General features: G+C 39.1%; 1 protein-coding gene across 1 annotated transcript; it reads left to right on the top strand.

The window, feature by feature from the left end:
• Positions 1–5423: 5423 nt before the first annotated feature.
• LOC108771991 (uncharacterized protein CG5098) lies at positions 5424–11507 on the top strand. Its single transcript, XM_018537421.1, is given in 8 exon segments — positions 5424–5442; positions 5914–6081; positions 6374–6452; positions 6454–7568; positions 7647–9797; positions 9880–10061; positions 10572–10893; positions 11016–11507. Coding segments are annotated over 8 exon segments (4239 nt in total). The 3' UTR covers positions 11219–11507.
• Positions 11508–13785: the final 2278 nt, after the last annotated feature.

The following is a 13785-nucleotide window of genomic DNA, read 5'->3' as shown; positions in this document are numbered from 1 at the left end:
CCCGCACACACCCGCACGTACTGCACCGTACGCACACACACGGCACCGCTCGCGCAAGCCCCGCAAGTCGGAATGAGCTGTCCACGTTCGTAGCAGACGATGGAGGGCGGACGGCGGACAAACGATCCTATGGTAAAAAAAAATTAACAGGAAAGGACAAAAAAAATCCAATCGTTTGAATATGGAATATCCGAGATTCGTGAATTGAATAATTTATAAATTATAGAAATCTTGTAGAAAATATTACAGAACCTGATAAAATACACGATAGGATATTCATCCCCGATCAATCGTAAGTTCGCCGAGATTGATGATAGAAAATAATACAAATAAAAAAGCTTACAGAAAATGTTACCAATTTTTATGGGAATCCTATCGTCTTCTATCAACTTTTTTTTACTAGGGTGCGTCCACCAAATTAACGATCGATGAGTTTCGACGTCACAGGAAACGAAAAAGCCACCGTTGCCGAGACAAAATGCCGCGCATCATAGGGTACTGTATCCAGAAGCACGATCGGTCATAGAACTTTCAATGAGTTTTTGCATCTGATTGGCATATTCCATTATATCTAAAAATATAGACCAAACAGGTTACAAGAGCTCCCTGAGTGCTCCAGTGAGCGGTCAGTGCTTCTGGATGCATTCACAGTTCTAGTTTACATCGCGAGCACTTGATAATTGATATGCCTATTGAACGCGATGAGCAATAAGCGGCGAGCGATAACCAATGAAAGCTTTGCTTTTTCTCACGTGGCGATGCAAAGCAGAGTTCTTATTGGATTTCGCTCGTCGCTTAACGCTAATCGCATCCAGTGTGCAATAGGCAATCGCGTATATATGCATTACTAACTATAGTTAACTTTCCATTAAATTATCTTAAAGTGAAGAACACAAACTCTTGCATAACGCATAATACATAAAGAATATGAGCCCAAACACACACTTTTGCATAACGCATAAAGCATGTGCATAAGGAATTTCATTGGCCCATTTTCTTATGCATGAGTCAATGAACCAATCAAATTCTTTATGTATATGGTTTATGCGTTATGCAAAAGTGTGTGTTTGGGCCTTAAGCGGGGAGCACAGACTTTTGCATAACGCATAAACCATATACATAAAGAATTTGATTGGTCCATTGACTCATGCATCAGAAAATGGGCCAATGAAATTCCTTATGCACATGCTTTATGCGTTATGCAAAAGTCTGTGCTCCCCGCTTTATATCCACACAACTTGTATAGCCGCATAAACATATCTATGCATAAAAAAATTAATTCAATCATATTTTACGTATGTCTTTATAAGAGAAATGATATAGAATAATTTTCTTTATGTATATGTGCAGCTAAGCAAGTTGTGTGAAGACATCCTAATGACTCCAGCACACTGGACGCGAAAAACGCTTTACCGCGCGGCAAAATGTGACACGGTAGCCAATGAACATGTTAGGAGCTGTAAGCTCATTAAATGGCTTCTACAGACAGAATGCAGTAACGCTTGCCACGCAGCGGAAGTTGGCGGATAACCAATCAACATCTTGCCGGCGAAAAGTTGATTGGCTATCGCGCCAACTTTTGCCGCACTCGTTTCCGCGTTCTGTCTGCAGGAGTCTCACGAGACATCCCTTCGGTTAAATTAAAACTTTACAGACAAAATATGAGGCCTGTTCTTTTTAACTGAACATTTATTTTTTCCCCTTCTTCCCTTCAATGTGGAGAACTTTATCTAAAAAAAAAAAAAACAAATCCGTTGTTAAAAGCCCTGCGTCCACGGTGCTACAAAATCGGCTCGAGATCCTAGAAAGAATTGACTAATCGCATCGATCGTGGGACTAAATTGTTGAAATGTTACTTATTAATTCTTTCTCTGCCGAGAATCTCGGACCGATGGATAGCACCGTGGATACGGGACTTTAGCGCGTCGGTTTGCTTGAGAAATGGAAACGTGATCCGTGCCGCCGTCGGTAGGTGTCATGCCGGCGCATGACGGGCTGACTCGATGTGTCGGACGGCCACCATTGTTGAAATACTGATTTGGTTGATGCCCCGACGATTTTGGGGCTGAAAATCGTAAAATCGTCCGTGGCGATAGGGTTTCCGTTGCGGTAGGTGCATGAAAATCTGTTCTCGTATTCGCGGCCTTGTGCGCGTGTTTCCTTTCTGCCGTTCCATTACCATGTAGAGCGATCGGGGACCGACGACGATCGGTCCACACGCACCTTTCGGGCCTTCGTCGCGCGTGTGATGATCGTCATCGACAACGTTAGCGTCTCGGATGGTGGTAGTGTGATGATCCCCGAGAATCCCGTTGTCGAATTGAGAAAAACGCGAGTGAAAATTCTACTGTGCGCCCGCGCGATAATCACGCGAAAGGGTACGGGGGGGGGGAGGTGGCGGGGGGGGAGGGGAGGCAGAGGCGGTTCGCGACGCGGCGTTCCGGCGCGCTCTCCGCTCTCTCTCTCTCTCTCGCTATACTCTCTGTCGTCTCTCTCCGTTCCGTGTGTGCGTCGTTCGTTGTGTGGTTTTTCGGCTGGCGCGATCGGCGCGCAACCCTCCGTGCACACACCGGATCGCGTTTGTGCTCGTGGGGCTCGTGTGTGATTCGGTGTCAGCAGCGCGACACACGTCCAAGCGTGCGTATACATCGTGCGTGTGCTGCACCGTTCTTTCTTCCTCCCCCTCCCTGTGCTCGTCGTTTATTCCTTCTCTTTCCCGTAAAATCGCCACCGTGTTTGCCGCGCCGGTGGGCAATACGACGCCGTGCGTGCGTTACATTCATCTTTCGCGCATCGTGTATGCTGCGTGCGTGCGCGCTTATAATACGTGTGTGTGTACGTGGATGTGTGTATACGTGTCCCTCTGTGTACGTGATTTCGCTGTTGCTGCTGCTATATCGTCGCTGTGCCGGTTCGTCCGTCTTGCCGCCGTGATTTACCCGGTGACTGTTCGCGCGCGTACGTACTCGCGTGCATACTTCGCGGCGATCATCGTGCACCGTCGTGCACGCTTCGGCCAGCGGTGACACGCGGCGGTACTCCTTCAAAAACGTTCGTCGGCACGGCGGAGTGCGTGGACCACGGGTACCTCCTTTCTGCGTTGCCTCCCCCCCCCCCCTCTCTTGTTTCTCTCTCTCCTTTGTCTGTCTCCTCTCCCTCCCCCCCCTTCTCTCTCTCTCGCTCGCTCGCTCGTTCATGACACGTCTTACTCGCGCGTGCACAAGTGTCCGCACGACAACGCTATTGATGTGTTACGGCCGCGCGAGTGTGTACAGTACGCGTATCTGCACAGTAAGTGCGTGAGTTTGTACGGGACAAACGTGTTGTTCGCCACCACTGCCGCCGTCGTCGTCGTCGTCGCCTTTCGTGTGTATCACGTTCGTGTATGCACGCCGTGCTCGTTTCTCTCCTGCTCTGTAAACGGCGTGTATAGCGCGCCGCGGTGCGTGTCACATCGAATCGCGCGGAGCCGATTCTCGGAGGAACGATACAACCGGGCTGATCGTACGTACACAGCACGGAACACTCCAGCAACAGGCCCTGTTCTTTTTGCTGAACTTTTGACACCGGTTCATCTCTCTCCCTCTCTTTCTCCACGGAGAATAATAGAGAAAAGAGACGTATACCGTGCCAGAAGTTCCTTTCAGCTGAAAAGAACGGGCCTGGCGTTGCGGTAACGTTGCAGCAATATTGCACCGTAAGTTCGTGTGCTGTATGTATGTACGTACGTGCGTATGTACGTCCCCTCGTGAATGTCACCAATAGCGACGTCCGCGAGAACAACGATGACAACGTGGAACCAGATCTCGAAGCGGACCGTTAGGCACGATCGCTGTTGCGACATTTTTCCTGTTTTTTTTTTTTTTTTTTTTTTCCCCCCCTGCGATCCACGAGAACCGCGCGGAGTTCTTTTTTCCATTTCCACTCCCCTTCATTTTCTCCTTTTCCAAGCGTCAACGTTCATAGTATCTCGATCACTTTACTCGCTCACGAATGCCGATGGTTCGACGCATTTTTGCGATGTGATATGATTGAGGGGGGTAAAAAATGATCCGACAAAGTGGCAGATCGCGACGGACGCGTGTCCGGTGTCTTTGTCGTGGTTATGCCCGAAAGTGTTTGAGTTGACGATTCGCTGATACACGTAGTGGATAATAGCTGTTTTGATAGTTGGTGTCAATGGGTCGTATGAATAAAAGCGAAGTGAATGTTCTTGACGGAAGGTGGAAGCGTGAGACGTGTGTTTGTGTGTGTGTGTGTGTGTTTTTAATAGCGAATTCGGTCACTTGCACTATACTGAAACTACTGTAAAAACCTGAAATTAGCATGAAGTTAAATATAAAACAATTTAGGCCTGATTATGCATCAACGTTACTTTGACTTTAACCGAGGCTTAAAACTCTTTAAAGTCAAAAGAAAGGGACACAGGAGAGAGTTTTAAGTCTCGCATAAAGTCAAAACAACGTTGAAGCGCTCATACATCTTAAACTGTTAAATAGCCATGTTAAATACCAATAATAATATCACGTTTTTAACGGAATATACTTGTATTATTTTATTTTCAAAGTTAATTGTATTATGCTACTGTATTTAGATAGTTTGTATAAAGCAGCCTTTAATACGTACTAATTTAATAGCAAATTTGCACTAAAGTGCGCTAATTGCATTGAAGCCATTATTGTATGTTGAATTGATCTGAATGTAAAAATGAATATAAAAATAAAGTGTAAATATTTTTAATTATAAAATACATATTTATTCAGGGTTAAGCTAAAAAGTTAAGTTAAAGGATTGAAAAGTTAATTGATCTTAAATTAACTTTATTACATTGCAAACTTAACTTTTTAACTTAATTTAATTACAATTTGTCGATGATTATTAACCTTCAATTTGTCAGGTGATAACGAGTAATATAATTAAGTAATTTTGTGTCTTATATTGTATAATTATTAGCTGTAAACAAAAATAACCAGTGATGTTTTAATATGCTGTAAGAAAGGAGAAAATATAAAAATTACGTAAAACGGTCAAATTTTTTTTCTGTTCTCTTTCATTGTTTATTTGAATAAAATTTAACTTGTAACTTTTGAATTACTTTCTTTATTAACCTAACTTCTAATTCAATCAATTTCATTATGGATTAACTTGTATCTTAAATAAGTTAAATTTTCAAGCCTGTTAACTTTAACTTAACTTAGTTTAAAAAAAGTTAACTTACCCAACTCTGATTTTACTTAACAGTACAATAGAGGATTTAACCTGTTTTTAGATTTATGTTAAACACATGTTTACGTCAATTTGTGAATTACAATACCCAGTGCTATAAGTAGTGCGAGTAACCAAATTCATGTTAGGACAAAAAGTTGTTGAGACGAGAAAGCATCCTACGTTTTATTAGTGTTCTTTAACTTGTCCTATGGAACATGTGTTGTGTGTTTTCAAGTATGATATTTGTCTGGATCATTGAGAGCGTAAATGGTCTAAATGTTTTGCTGCATTTCATTCAAGCTGATAATCCTTACCTGTAAACTGCAAGCTGCTAAGTTGTGAGTTGTTTTGTTTTGTCTCACATTGGCGAAAACATTTGTTTTCTAAATAAAAATTTCAAACTCGTCACACAAGCTATGATATTTCATTTGCTGCTTATTCCTGTATTCTTATGTCTATATATTAGCAGCTTGCTCAAATTAGCATTTGTAATATCGTGTAAATATTGTTAAAATTATAAGGTTTGTTTATTTTTATTGCTGCATTTCTCTTGACTGCACTAGAACTTTCGTCGAATTTCGAACCTATACCTATTTCACATTTTACAAAAAGTGTATTAATTCAGTTATAAAAACAAACCTATAGTTAAAAAATTTTTGCGATATATCTAGATCAATAAAAGAAATGTGTCTGTTATGATTACAGAATCTCTACAAACGTCTAAACGTATATCGCCAGAAGAAAAGTTTGATAAGTTTCTGGATATAGAGCGATATTACTACTATTGTCAGAGTACAAATGAGAGAAATAAAAGTAATCCAGATCTACATTATGGTGTGAGTTATCACGACTCTTCTATTGTTTCCAGCAATGGTAAAATACAATTATTGTGCTATTATTTTGTAAATGCTTTTTTGTATATTTTACTCTGTATACGTTCTTTAATCACGACCAAAACGATCGCAAAATTAAATATTTCTATGTTATAATGTACATTACAGCATCATTTATTTCTAATTGTAAAATAAATTCTGATACCAATGTTATTGATACTATCGATCTGTTGCTTCCTGACATTTTTAATTATACTAGCCTGTGTAATTTTACCTCATAACGCAATAGAATTTGTGATAAATGCAAATTACGATAAATTTTTTGTTTCTAGGGCTACACATATTTGACGTTGCGCCACAATGGGCGCTACCAAACAATTTTATGCAGTGGATTGATCTGCAAGCATTGGTAGCATAATACCGCGCAGGATATAGATGACTTGTATCACAAAACAAAAGATACCACGGAACCTATTAATCTAAACTTGATATATTCTGCAAATATATTACCAACGGCGCAACACAATGATAGGATAGTGAATTCTAATGTACTGATTGGTACAGTTAATGAATCACTATCCATAAAAACAGGAAACCTGCAGAAGGAACGAAAGAATAGGCTAGTTGGTTGCCGGGAGGATTTTGGTGAGGGAACAGACTCTAATTCGCTAAATATCAGTAAACCAGCGGAGCTTACGTATTCGTTTTCAAAAGATAAAACCAAAGTTTCAGAATCGCAGAGAGAAATTTTTCACAACGCAAATATTAATCCATTTAGTTGTGTGGACACGCAAAATATTGGGTTGAAATCATCAGATAATATTCAGCAAGGTAAAGAAGCTTGCGACTCTAATTACATCACTTCTGCAACAGAGAATGAGCCACTTAATTTAGTAATAAATTCAAAAGAAAGTACACAACACAGTGATACTTACAGTGAAACGAAAAATCGACTCTGCAATTCATCAGGTGTCGATAAAGAGACACTTTCAGTAGATGGTGCCATTTTAAGACAATTAAATCATTCCCCTAATGTACAAAGTTTTTATAATATAAAGTACAAGAAAGTAGATTATGGTTTATTAAAGCTTTCTGATTTAAATGAATTGTCATGTAATTCGACAAAAAGTAAAGAATTATTAAAAACTATCAGTAAATTACATGTCAATAATGATGAAGTAAATGAAACGATTATAACAAACAATAATTTGAAGCAAGAGAGTGTTTATCTGGACAAATACATCACGCATATATTATCATCATCACAGTTAAGTGATTGCAAATCGAAAGCATTATCTTTGACACATTTACAGTTGAATGTCAAATGTAATAATATTAAGAAAGAATGCTGCAGTGAGGAAGAGGCACACAAGTCAGAAAATATCGATCTACTGACCACCTGCAACCCAAAATTAAGCAATTGGGCGTGTTTCGAAATGTCAGGACAGTATCCGGGTCATAGTCGACCACCGGTTGGCACACCTCCACCACAACCCGTCTGGAATCATCTGATGCCGCCGGGTCAAGGTAATTTAAAATTCTAGGTATTTGATACGATATTTTTTCAACGTCATAATAAATTAATCGCGATGATTGCGCTTCCAGCTCTCAATATCCATCCGACGTTGTCTGGTGCCTCATTGGGAACAGCCGGATTCTACACACATCCATCCATAGCGCGAGCGTCACATCTACCGTCTCAACTCACTCCGCAGCTTGCTCATACACAAGCACCGCCGACATGGCATACACCCACCGTTCCCTCAAAAAACGTCACACCGGCAAACACGCCAGGCAATCCTCTGTTCAGTTTACAAATGCTGGTGGACAATCGACAAAATCAAAATCAATATAGAAGTTCGCCTGGCTCCCAGAATACCTTAGATCTTTCGTCTACATCGGAGATTATGGCGGAGAATTACTCTCGGATACCTCAGGATATTCCCATTAGTTTAACTGCGAGAAACGTGGATAAGGGCAATCGAAATGGAAATATAATCTCACCACCTATACCACTTAACGGAGAGACTTCGTCAGATAGCGGAATTAGTTCGTCTGTACCGACGCCGAACTCGGTCAGCGAACCAGTTTCGCTATCGACGAAGGAGATGACCACTCCTAAGATAACGGTGAAAAACTTTGAAAGTAATCTAAAGGGAGTCGCCAATCTTCATGATAAGATTAAGGAAATAAATGTAGATAATTTTACGCAGAAAATGATAAATTTGCCACCTAGTGTAACGATAGAGAGGGTGGTTGCGGAAAAGAAGGAGTCAGAAGTTTCGAAAGCTAAGGACACGTTGAGTGTTATTGCGCAAGTGCCAAGGAACGTCTTACCTGTTATAGTCAATCTTACATCCAAGATGGAGAAAGATGTTACGGACAGTCCTAAGCGAGAATCTTCTTCTGAGAGGGATAAGAAACATGAAGAGACAAGTGTGAGGTCACCTAAGAATTTGCCGAAAAGAGGCAAAAAAGGTGTTGATTCTTTGTTAGAGAAATTGGAAGGGGGGAATAAGAAGCTTGGGAATACTGAGATTGGTTCGGTGATCGTGATGCCGGTAGAAGAAAAGGACACATCCAGCGTTAAAAGTATGTCACCAGAGAGACAGAAGTCTAAGTCGCCGACTCGGGAAGACGAAGTAGTGTCGCCGGCTTTCAGCAACGATGACTCAAACGACAACACTAAACAACGTAGGAAACGAAAATTGGAGAAACCTGTGAGGCTGAGCAAAGATTCGAAAACAGAGGTCGAGGATATGGAACTTGAGCCCACGGAACCCACGGAACCGAGGACTATCGACCCGTTGTTGGAAGAGACGACTAGTTCTACACTAGCAGCTGAAGTCAAAACGACAGAGGAGCAGATCACCAGAGAAGCGGAGGAGAGAATATCGGACAAGGCAGCAATAGACGAAATTACGGAGGAAAGATCAGAGAAAAGTCAACCAATTCGAAGACGGAATAGTAACGAGGATACTACGACTAATAACTTGACATTGACAAATCAGAGGACACGAAGAAAATCCAATGAGGATGCATCGTCCGAGTTCCCGAAGGTAATGAGCACAAAGGACACGAGTAATACAATGACAATGACAACGGCGACAAATCCTTTCGTCGAGGTCGAGTCAGAACTAGCAAAAATGTTCGCCGGTATCGTGGAAGCGGACCCAGAGGTCAAAAATGAAGAATTGAAAGTGGAACTCGCAAACGCGCAAATACAAGGTGACAATGCCGCTGTGAAATTCGAAGGTCTCGAAAATAGTATACTACCTATAACAGATTCTGAGAATGTTCAGAGCAATCCCATTGATGTTTCTTCCACGGTGGATACGAAACTGTCGGGGAAAAGAGGTAAGAAGGGCAAAATCCAGGGTGGAAAGAGAAAAATCTCCAGGTCGACGGAGAACATCTTTGGTACGACAGACGATTCTCCGAAAGAGGTAAAGAAGAAACGGACGTTGAAAGGCTCGAAGAAGCAGGATCTAGTTTCGAAGAAGACGAAGAAAAACACCAAGATTGATAGCCTGAGGGAAATGGCGTATGATTCTGGTTCGAACGCGAGTTCAATTAGGTCGCGAGGACCAGTGGTTCACGTGGAGGGGCCAAGGGACAGTCCTTTGAGTGTCCAAGTGGTTAATGCACCCCGGGAAGAAGAGGAGGAGAAGAGCAAGGAGAAACGGAAAAGCGTCGGCAACGGGAACGGAAACCGAAGCAAAAGGCTTAGTCATCAAAACGATTTAGATTATAGGGGTACGTTTGTGAGATGAAAAAATATTTCTCTAGTTGTTCATTTTTAGGACGAGATGTTATCGCTCATCTTTGTTATCCGCAGGTAAAGTCAGCAGAGCAGGTCTTTTCAGTTCAACATTATCTTCACGATACGATGCGCATACTACGGATTCGACCTGGATCTGCGTATTTTGCAAACAGGGTCCTCATTCTGTTATACCTGGCGATTCGTCCAGGCCGCATCCAAATTTGGTCGGACCGCATATCGCGACTGGAACTTATACCGTAAGTATACAATTCTATCTGAATAATTCAATGCTTTAGTATAAAGAAACTTGATACTTTCTATTTTTAATTAAATTTGAGCCAAGTAAACGTTACTCTTTCTTCTTTTTACGTTCGATTTCTAAGCTGTGTTACATTTCTCTCATATGCTTGTGGTGTGCGCACGCTGGTTATTCAATTGCCACAAGCATATGAGAGACCTACAATTTTAATGCCGGTTCCGAATGGCGGATTTTTTGAGAGATGTTTCCGTGGACAAAAATTCTCTCGGGAGGTTGCCGGCCTTTTCCGAGAGGAAACATGAGCATAAATATTTTGGTTTCTAGGGATCGAACTCGGGACCTCTAGCATGATCAGTGCGCTGTCTTCCATGCTCGCGTTCGTTATTTTTGTATCTGATTAATTCAATTTTTTATAAACTATCCATGTAGATTATATCTTTAATTCCATACAGGATTATCTAATTTTTTAAATATCATATTGAGTATGATCATAATCTCCACGTTACAGGTTCCAGCTGGTGTGTTAAGTGACTTATTTGGTCCATATTTAATTGGCAAAGAGCGATTAGAGGATGGCATTTTATCGGCCGACGAACAGGAAATTACGACAGAACAGAAAAAAGGCGGTAGGAACAAGAGGAGCTTGAGGTATGCTGGTCTAGCCGACCAGTTTTCTGCGAAAATGGGCAAGAAGAAGCGAAATTCTATTGAAAGTAACACAAACGCCATTTTTACGGGTATGACTCTACATCCCGGCGGGGAGGAACAACGATGGGAGGTGTGGCTTCACGAACAATGCGCGGTATGGGCGGCTGGGGTATATATGGCAGGTAAATCATCAGAATGATGAGGGGAGGTGCAAGACGAAAAAAGAGGGAGAGAGAGCGGTGGAGATATAATTGTGTAGTTCGTAAGTAATATGTAATATGAAAATTGGGATTGTGTTTGGCAGGTGGTAGAGTGACAGGATTGCAAGAGGCCGTGTGGGACGCCGCTAAATCAGTATGCGACTCCTGTGGCTTTACAGGCGCAAATATCGGTTGCGTGAAACGTGGTTGTAAAGCTGTCTCGCATTATCCATGCGCGTTGACGAAAGGTTGGCACCTCGACACAAATCAGTACATACCTAAGTGTAATCTTCATCGAGTTACGTGAAACTCCGGTGAGTTTATGAGCATAGGCTAATATGGAAGTAGATTGTATTTACATTATATCACACTAAGATCCGGCTTTAATTAGATGCACCGAATAATGGGCAATAATGTAAGAAACTCTAAGTAATATAAATCCGTTTATGACTGAAGATAGCCTTACTAGTTGGTAAGGTATGTTCTAGTTAATAAAGGAGCAAAACATCCTAATGCGATAAAAGTAGTATGTATGTAACATAACGAAGTTACATAATGATCGGAATTTATCGAAAAAGGAAGGAGTGATTGATATAACACCATAAATAGATAAAATTGAAAATATTAAAATATAATATATTGTTTGTTGATTTAATATTCTATTTTTTTTCTGTTCTAATACATATAAATCGACTTTCCTATTGGGATTGTGCGACCATAAATTGTTTTGAGATTATTTTCTATATTATTTTAGGCATATTTTAAGCGTGAAAATAGAAGCATGAAAATATGAAAACAATTTTACTAATTTTCTCGACGTCAAGTTTAGAATCAATATGCTCGAGAAAAATATCTTCCAATGTACAAGATGTTTAAATGAAAATGCTATTACAAAATTGTTTTTCTGAGAATTATAAAAAGAAAAAAGATAAATGACGAATGAAAGTTGAAGAAATAGCTATTCTTCTTCATGATTGAATTTAATTTGACTTTTTTGGCCTGTGTGGCCTTAAACAGTGGCCTTTTCGACTTAATACAAAGGCAAGATATAAAATGTAAAATTTTTTTGAATTTCGAAATTATAGAATAACTCACAATATCGCTATCGAGGGACAGTTGTCATAAAAAATGAGATGCATACGTTTTATTCATGTTTATGAAAATCTAAAGATTTTACAGATTTTGTTAACAACATCATGTACGCAGGAATATGCAAACAGAGCATATTGTATTTAATGCTACCAAATTCGAAATTTGTAAAAATTGTGGCAGCCAAAATCAGATACATATAAATATAGTAAAATGAATAAGTCAGTACCATAAGCAAAAATTAAATATTCTCTTTTCTTTTTCGCGAAAATTGGACATGGACGTGTAAGGCAAGTGTTCTCTGATGAATGTAAAAAAAATATAGCAAGTATAAATTATTATTTTATTATTAAGAACCACAATTACATTCTGAAATTCTAAAACAATACATGTAAAGTTTCTAAAAAATTTTACATGTATTGTTTTAGAAGAAAGTGATATATATATATATATGTTTCATGACAAAATAGCCTATAATAAATGAGTTTTATTTTTTTGTTTGTGTTGCTATACATACGAGGCATTAATTCATATGTATAGCTTAAGTATACATAATTCACATAAAATCTACATTTTTATTACACTTTGATATTAATATTTTTTTGTAGCTGTTTTTCAGTGTAAATTTTTATTTAATTTTGCATGTTGGAAACGGATTGACAATTTCGTAAAGAGAAATATTTTTATACTCGCATCGAGCGAGATGATTAAATGAGAACACTTGTAAGACTTTAATACTGTTGTATCTAATATAATGTAACAAAGGACACATCACATCACATTGCATTGAGTGATACATTTTATAAGGCGTTACATTCATTGTCACTTTATCATATTTAATATATCTGTAGTCTGTACGGTCATGAAACCGGTGATTCAGATCCAATGTTTCGCATACGATTTATTGTTAACGATTAAATTAATAGCTATGGCATTATCACGAAATTTGTAATAATTATATTACTGATTTATATATGTATATTTTATATTAATTTGTTTCATATTCGTATGAAAATTTATTATCGTCGTCTTTGCTGTCATTATCGTCATCATCGTTCTCATTGTATTTTATAAGTGTAAGAGAGACAAGTTTTCGCTACGACAAATGTAATAATATTAACAGATGATTCTCTTACTTACATCAGGGAGAATTAGCAAAGATCAAGAAAATTGTATAATAATATTATATAAAAAAATACGATGTGTACATATAAACTAGTTGCGTAGACAAAGGGTATATACATATATGTATAATATATATATGTATTGTGTGTGTGTATGTATATATATATGTGTGTGTGCGTGTGTATGTATATATACACACCACACAAATTGAGTACATATTGAAAATAGCCGTCATGTCTCCCCACAACATAGAGAATACGATAAATTAGATATAATCATTTTTAAATAGTAACTATGTATTCAGAGATGAAGTTATTGAGCGTAAAAAAAAAATGATTCTTTGTACATACATAGTGCATAGTAACAAATGTAAAAAAAAAAAGACTATCTCCGAGAACATTTTATTTAGAAGCTTAAATCATGTTTTTAAAAAAAGAATAAAAAGAATGACAAGTTCACACTTCAGAAGAAAAGTATCGTAAAGCCTAATTTTCTTTTTTGTGAGACTTTTTCGAGACCGTTTTGATACTCCTTGGCATCAAGGGTGGTCTTTATGTAAAACGGAGGGATATAGCCAAAAAATACCGCTTAGATGTAATAAAAGAGATATTGAAATGTAAACCAAACGCTTATATTCTACAATTGTGTATGAAAGGGAAA

Source organism: Cyphomyrmex costatus, unplaced genomic scaffold (assembly GCF_001594065.2).
Source record: "Cyphomyrmex costatus isolate MS0001 unplaced genomic scaffold, Ccosl1.0 scaffold172, whole genome shotgun sequence".
Taxonomy (NCBI): Eukaryota; Metazoa; Arthropoda; class Insecta; order Hymenoptera; family Formicidae; genus Cyphomyrmex; species Cyphomyrmex costatus.
The sequence above is the reverse complement of the archived record's forward strand: the minus strand, read 5'-3'. Positions and strand labels throughout refer to the sequence as shown.